Source organism: Vicia villosa, linkage group LG4 (assembly GCF_029867415.1).
Source record: "Vicia villosa cultivar HV-30 ecotype Madison, WI linkage group LG4, Vvil1.0, whole genome shotgun sequence".
Taxonomy (NCBI): Eukaryota; Viridiplantae; Streptophyta; class Magnoliopsida; order Fabales; family Fabaceae; genus Vicia; species Vicia villosa.
This window is the reverse complement of record NC_081183.1, coordinates 177,837,467-177,845,613: the sequence shown is the minus strand read 5'-3', so window position 1 is coordinate 177,845,613 and position 8,147 is coordinate 177,837,467. Positions and strand designations below refer to the sequence as shown.

Genomic DNA, 8,147 nt, shown 5'->3' with positions numbered 1-8,147 from the left:
ATGTAGTAGTTTATATCCCATTCATTACTCTTAAAAAATATACCTAATTAGTCATTTACATATTGCATAGTGACCGTTGATTGTCCTTATCTTAGATCAAGAAAGAGTCAATGTGGGTCCCAAACCAAGGACAATTCCGTCATTTCATTAATAAAAAAACGCGCATGTTCTCTCTTCTCGTGAATTATAGGAGCCTCTCAAAATCCACACTCTTCACCGTGTCTCTTTAAATTCCCCAAACACAATCCTCTATAAATCAAAACCAGACATCAAACAAAAGATTCAACAAAACCTCAAACACAACAAAAACACTTCACACTCGTAAAAAAAAACATCATCGTAAAAAAAAAAACATCATGGCTTCAAAAAACAACAAGAATTTCGATTATGATAATGAATTAACATTAACAAACCACTACAACACACCGCATAAGCTATCTCTTCCACGGCCGTGTTTTCCCTCCGACGCTCCAACTCCGCCGCCGCGAACGACGGCTATCTCGGTTCCGTTTAAATGGGAGGAAGCACCGGGGAAGCCTAAGCCTAGGCCGTGTGAGAGAGGATCGGAACCGAAAGAAAGAGAGACCAACGTTGTTAGAGCTTTGGAGCTTCCTCCGAGGTTGTTGTTGTCTTTGGAGAGTAACATTAACGCGCCGTCGCCGACGACGGTTTTGGAGGGACCTTACGTTGGACGCGCCGTGTCGTTTACGACGTCGTATAGGGATATTAATAAGGAGAGTGTGAGTTTTGGGTCTAGTAGGTGGGGTGGGTTGAAAAAAAATAATAGAGTTGATGGGGAGGGTAGTTTTGACTTTTCAAGTTGGAGTGTTGAGGGTGGGGATAAAGTGAAGATTACAAGGGTTAGAAGAAGAGGAAGCTTCTCTAGTTTCTCACATGGAAGTTCACATTTTTTGGTATGTCTCTTTTCATATTATTAATTTTTTTTTTTGGATAATTTAGATAATGTGTTTGCAATTATGCATAATTGCTAAAAAAAAGTTAATTGAGAAAAAATATTTTAATGCAATTAAGCTAGAGTTTTAATGTCATGGTGACTTTTTCTTACTTTCTATAGGGTGTGGCTCTATTGATCTAAAACTTTGGCTAATGAAAATTGTCTTTATGAACATGAAACTTTTATGATAAAAAGTTCCATTTTAATATATCAAACAAAACCTTGTGTTCATGCTTCACAATTATTGGAGCTTTTTAAAATGAATATTACATTGAAAATAATTAATTAGTATCCATTTTTGTCTAGAAAAATATATAAACCATCTCCCATTTTCCTTACACTATTTATATATTTTTTGGTTTTATGGTTGCTTGCTATGTAATCTAACTCATAGTATTGTGAATACTAAATAATGTAAAGCCAAGAGGATATTTCGTAGATAAAGGTAGTGTTCAACTAGGAATAAATGGATTTTTATGTGAAACTTCACTAGCATGTGAGTGGTCCAATGGTTCATGTACTAAAAGTTTTTTCTTTTATTAGTATAAACACATTGAAAAAATGATTGGCTCAATTTTAAATGTAAAAGAGCACAAGCTTAAATGTTTACTAATACAACAATTTCCAATTTTCAGAAGTTTTTTTTAATTATAAAGAGTCTTGCGGTGAAACTTACACATTGTGTTTTTGATCTTTGATTTTTTTCCTGATGAAATGGCATGGTAAAATTTCAATTCAGAGTCGAATTTTTAGAAAAACCGATATTTTCTACACTAGGTCGTGTAAAGGCCAAGAATGCAAGGGTCAGAACGCGAGGATACAACTCTAATTATTGGTTAAAATAGACATAGTCTCCAACGACGGCGCCAATTTTAATAAAAACGTGTAGTAAATGAGGCCATATGTGTTTTTCAGAAATGCATCTTCGAATTCACTTTGAGAAAATAACAGTGATACATTTCCAAACTAGTTTTTGACAAAAACATGGTAAGGTGCGTTCGAAAATTAATCTCTGAAAATTTTCAAAGAGAATTTTAAATTTTTAAAGGTGTGAACTTCACCGTATAAGTGAAAAAAAAAAACCTAAAATAATTGCTTTAGGCCTTTTAGTTTTTTTTTTTTTTAATTGAAGTTGATGGTGCAATTCGTCCCATAAAGTTAAAATGCAAAAAATATATAACCTAATGTTAATTTAGTAACACTAGGGATTGAAATATGGTGTCTAACCCACATTGTCATATATCAATTGCTAGAAAACATATTTTTTAGTCTCAAATAGAAAAAAATTCCCAAGATGAAAAAAATTATATTAGTAAATATGGTTGAAAAAACTAAGTAAGCTTAAGTTAATGAGATAGATAATCTATTAAAGAAATTGCAAGATGAATGTAAAACTTTATGCTCCTATGATGTTTGGTAGCAAAAAAGTAGAAGTTTCACTAGAATAGATAGATAACTAAAAAGTATTGCATTTGTTTTGCTATGACTTTTAGAGTTTGTTGCGTATTAATATGATTTATTCTGGTTGTTGTGTTAATTAAGTAGCTTATTAAGAAGCAGTTAAATTCTACAATTGTAGGCAAGCATTTATGGAAGCTTTAAGCAAGTGGTCCCATGGAGGCGCAAGCAAGAAAAGCAACAGAGACCCAACACCGTTTGATGTTTAACTAATCAAATGTTGTTACATTTCAACACAACCGTCTCGGTTACCTTTTTACCTTCAAATAACATTAACATTGCCACTTATATTGTATAGTAAAGAGGATGAATAAACCATCAATTTAGTTTATAAATTATCACTTTTCATTTTGATCTCTCAATGATGATAAGGATCAAATTGAAAATGAATGATAGTTTATAGATCAAATTGATTATTTATTCGCAGCAAGAATAGGTCATGAGTTTATAATATTGGGTTTTATAGGGACTCGTATATGTTAGAAATGAGTTTCAAATATTAGATTATATATCAATGTGTTACAAATAAAAAATTATGAAAGGAACTAATCACTATATTGTGTTTGTATGGAATTTTTGAATGATAATAATTAGTGTTTTACCATAATGTTTTGTTGGGATAGCTTACATGCAAGGTAAAGAAAGGCAATGAACAAATATGAATAATTCAAGGGAATATAAACTGAATTGGTTGAGAAATAATTTTTATTGAATGAATGTTAATTGAATTGTATGATTAATCTTATATTTAGAGTCGTGAAAACGGACTATCCAATCTTAAACAGGTCGGTTTTGGAGGCCTCAGACTTTTTAGGGTCGGGTCCAAAAAACTAAGACTGAATATGGACTCGTTACCTAAACCCAACCTTATTTTGACTGCGGCCTTTAATGAGCCAATTTCCAAAAAAAATCAAATAGTCTTTTTATTTTTGTAAGTAACTATGCAACATAATTTCTGGTATATATTAAATTTCAAATTCAAAACTAGGATTTCTAAATAATTCATCTAAGTTAAGAGTTAAAATCTAAAAGAATCCATTAATTTAAATCAAATTATCTAAAATACATCACAAATCATCCAAAATGCATAACAAATTATCCAACATAGCACACAAATTTAAATAATTTGCTCTAACAAGTTTTAAGTTACAAATGACATGTTCAAATGTTCATGATAACACAAAATAACATTGTTCAAAGATAAAACAACATAACTTGTTCCAACAACTTTTAAGTTATCAAATAGTCCTAACTCGACACGCAACATCACTTGAGGAAAAAAAATTTAAATAACCAAATTTAAAAAAAAATACTTAAAAAACCATATTTTCAAAATAATTACCAAAATGTCTAGGTTTGGCAGACCCCCCAGGAGTATGCGCCAAACCATTTGGCGTAAAGGAGGAATGTTTAGGTGTTGTAGCCATTTCAAATGGTGCATACACACAACCTAGCCATTCAAAATGGCGCATGCATGCTACCCCACATTAGGTATGCCATTTGAAATGGCGCCTATGTGGGGTTCCTATTTTTTTTATTTTTTTTCATTTATTTTAAGTAATAAATTGGGACCCATATGGACTACCGAAACCAGATATTGCAACAACGATTGAAATAAATAAACCTCGAAATATTTTTTTATTAAGTTGAACAACACGATACACCGACAACAACAACTAATAAACCGAAAAAAAAATTCTAGTGTCCTTCATCACCCAAACGCCCTTTCGTTCCGCATGTAGGTGCTCGTATAACACGTTGATGACGTGTATTGCCGCCGCGAACCCTAGGGCCACCCATTCCCCGTCCCATTCCTCTTGGTGGTTCAGGTTGTGTCTGTGTAGAAGGCCCTAGCATTGTGTTGTCCCGCCTGTCGCTGTCAAGGAATTCGTCACCATAATGTCCCAAAAACCGACTATTGTAAAGTCGGTTACCCAATCCCTCAAATGTGCTAAATTATGGTGGGGGAGTAAGGTGAGGCACGATTTCCGGGCGGTAGCACTCATCGGCACTTGAACTACCTTGATATAAGCCAAATTGATTGGATGGCGTTGCAAACCCAAAGAAGGTACGGTGGTGTGATGATTGTGACACTAAAGGATCGCGGGAGTCATATTCATCAGCTGGACCCTCGTCGGGACTTAGTTGTAGTCTTGATGAACCAGCCTCGTTGTGTTGGCTGAATGACCTACGACTCTTGTGAGGTGGTTGACTATGGGTTTGGAAAAGAGGTTGGGGAGGGGTATGGTAGGGGTTGTCATGATGGTATTGATGTTGATATGGTGCTTGGGACTGAGTTTGGAACGATTTGAACGAGTTGAGATGATTGAATTGTTATTGTGTTTGTTGTGTTTGTTGATGTTGTTGTTGTGTGTATTGGTGTTATTGTTGCATGGAATTTATGATAGAACAATCTGCCAAGGCCAACAGTCATCATGTAACTGCTTTCGATCGATTCAACCGCACCTTCAGTGTTCGAGAAACAATTGACCACAATGAAGGATTGCCGAGACAGTAATATCGGGTTCTACTAGATGATCATTGGTGCGACTGTGGTAAGTTTCAAGCATTTTGTATGCCTTGCTCGCATGTCATAACAGCATGTGCATATGCGCACTGAGATGCATTGTCATTACTTTCTCCAATTTACAAGGCTGAGACATTGCTCCAAGTATACAGTGTGGTTCCAGTGGTGGCAAAGGAGGATTAATGGTCTGAGTATGATGGGGAGGTAGTATGGCATAATGACACGATGCGACGAAATAAAAAGGGTCGCCCCAACAGTACCCGCATTCAAACCGAGATGGACGTCCATGACAAAATGGAAAGAAAATGCAGTATTTGTCGTCAAATAGGGCACAATAAAAAGAAATGTCCTAGCCGTGGAACAACCTCATCACATGTTTAATCAGCTTTGTAACGTTTTTTACGAGAATGTATCAACTTCGTGTATCTACTATGTAACATTTTTTTTATCAATAAACTCTACTTTATTAATCGGCGGAATCACTACACAAAAACATTAATTACGGTTAATAACAATTTTACGAAATCGGCGTATCAGACATTTTTGCGAAAATCAAAGACCGGAATGGAAAACTCGGCGCAAAATGGTACAAAATGGGATATATTTTTTTAAAAAAATAACCCAAACACATAGGAGCCATTTCAAATGGCGCCTATGTGTATGTCCCATTACCTATGCACCAATTCAATTGGCTTGCCCTAATCTTCATAGTGTTTGTGCCATTTCATATGGTCCCAACCAATGCGCCAAATGGTTTGGCGCATACCCCGGGGGGTCTGCCAAACCTAGACATTTTGGTATTTTTTTTGAAAATATGGTTTTTTAATTATTTTTTTTAAATTTGGTTTTTTTTTTCTCACTTGAGTTGTTAAGAAAAATATTTATAACATCAGAGAATCAGATGCAACATTATTAATTTATGAAACACTTGAGAAAAGTTAACAAGTTTATCTTCAAAACCATATAACCAACTTCGCGTGCACATGAGAGCTTGAACTGATTCCTCTTTCATTGAACTTCTATGCTTGTTTGAAACACGAGAGCCAATGCTAAAAGCATATTCAGATGCCACTGTGATTATTGGAATGCTCAATATATCACAAGTCATTCTTGTAAGATTGGAACATCTACGATTTTTTTCCTTCCAATAAGTCAAGATATCAAAATCAATCGATGGAGGCAACCTTTGTTCATCTAAATAAGAATCAAGTTCAGATTTTTCAGTATTGTTACTTGCTTGACTTTCATGCTTTTCACATTCCTACAAGTTATCCATAAAAACAATTATAAAAATTTAAATTTTAAAATTAAACCACTTAGAAGAAATAACAATAAATTGCATTTGTAAGAGAGAAAAAAATACTTTGCACTTACTTCACAAATATATAATGAAGCTGTCAAAAATTCCTTTCCTTCTCAAAAAGTAGGTAGCTCTTGTGAAAAATTAATATGAGAAGAAATATCATGTTTGACATATTTAGCATAAAGCTCACACAACTCACCCTTAATCTTTTTGCACTTATCTTCACTAGAGTTCATGTCAATTTTTTTATATGCAAAACTTGAAAAGTTGAATTCCTTTTGTTGGATCAAGAATAACACCAAAAACCAAGATAATATTATACTCAATCCAATACTTGTCAAATTTTTCCCTCATTTTTTAGCCATGTTTTGAGTAAAAGAATCTTCACAGAATTTAAAAGACATCCTATCTTCTATATTTCCCCAAAGTACAAATTAAAAGTAGGATAAGAAGATCCAGAGATCAAGTTTGTAATGTTGTAGAATGGCTTCAAAAGTTCACACAATATTTGAGATCTTGTCCACTCTTCACTGGAAGGACAACACTTAAAATTTGAATCTCGGAAACTCAAGCTAAAAAAGGCACGACAATAATTAATCGCACTCTTCAACATAATAAAAGTGAAGTTCATCTAGAAACACAATCAGATCTTAATTCCAATTTTTGTATCAATCTCACCAACATTACTAACACATTCATGAAATTGTAGTGTTCTACTTTCAGTTACCTTTATATAAGTCACACACAAATTTATGCAATGCATCACCAACTACCTGCAATCCATCTTAAACAATGAGATTCAAAATGTACGCGCAACAACGCATATGCAAGAACTTTCTCTTAAATAAAAATTTATTCGATAATCCTAAGTGTTCTTTCAAGAATATCTGCATGCTGTCATTTGTAGAGACATTGTTCAAAGTGATGGAAAAAAATTTCTTCTCTATACCCAAATCACTTAACATTTCCAACACCTTCAAGGCTAATTCTCGCCCAATATGTGGGGTGTCATTGAGCAAATGCTAAAATCTTATTTTTCAACCTTCCATTCACATCAATATAATGAGTAGTTAAAGAAATATAACATTTATTAGTGTCTGCAGTCTAACAATCAGAAATCAAACAAACTCCCTTATTTTGAGTCAAATGTGACTTAAATTTTCATTTCTCTTCCTCATAAGATTGCATAACATCGCTGGAAGAAGTATTTCTAGTAACAAAGGTATAATCATCATTCAAAAAAATTTATATTTCTTTAAAACACTATATTTAACAAAATTAAAAGATACACCGTGTATAATTATCATTTCAGTTTAGATATCACGATTACTCTTAGGATCAATATTTTTCTTTCTCAATCTTCCTTCAGGATCAAGTATCATATCATTCACATCATGAAATTTTGGGACAAGCTTACAATTGTTAACATGACGAGTTAAATGAGAAGTTTGATTAGTTGTAACCAACTCATTAATTTTCCACAACCCTTACATTTACATTTCTCTTTACCATCTATAGCCACAACCTTTAAAAATATTTCCACATTGCAGATGTAAGGGCCTTTTGTTTTTTGGTAATTGGTTAGGAAGACTCTTTTTGGTTAATCTCATTGTTATCAAGATCAATTACATTAGACGGAACAAATAGTGGTACATGTGGAGTTTCACTAACTTGCTTAACATTAACCTCACTATCACTACTAATTTCCATAATTATAGTAGACACAAATTACAATTCCTACATGTAAATCAACATAATAACAACAACAAGCATCAAATTCAGATCAACATAAAATTGTCCCTATAATTTCTATAAAATCCACATAGTCACATCACATCATATTCACTAAAATAGAATTTTCAAGGAATCGAAGGCAAAGTCACTAATCACTAAAACAACATTGT

General features: G+C 33.5%; 1 protein-coding gene across 1 annotated transcript; it reads left to right on the top strand.

Moving 5' to 3' along the window:
- The first annotated feature begins 208 nt into the window (after positions 1-208).
- LOC131596140 (uncharacterized protein At4g00950-like) lies at positions 209-2,981 on the top strand. Its single transcript, XM_058868716.1, has 2 exons — positions 209-914; positions 2,535-2,981. The coding sequence occupies exons 1-2, from the start codon at positions 357-359 to the stop codon at positions 2,613-2,615; spliced, it is 639 nt and encodes a 212-aa protein (XP_058724699.1). The 5' UTR covers positions 209-356; the 3' UTR covers positions 2,616-2,981.
- The last annotated feature ends 5,166 nt before the right edge of the window (positions 2,982-8,147 follow it).

Coding starts and splice junctions, on each gene's coding strand:
- LOC131596140 (XM_058868716.1), top strand. CDS start 357: ATGGCTTCAAAAAACAACAAGAATTTCGATTATGATAATGAATTAACA. Junction 915..2,534: donor ATGGAAGTTCACATTTTTTG/GTATGTCTCTTT, acceptor CTACAATTGTAG/GCAAGCATTTATGGAAGCTT.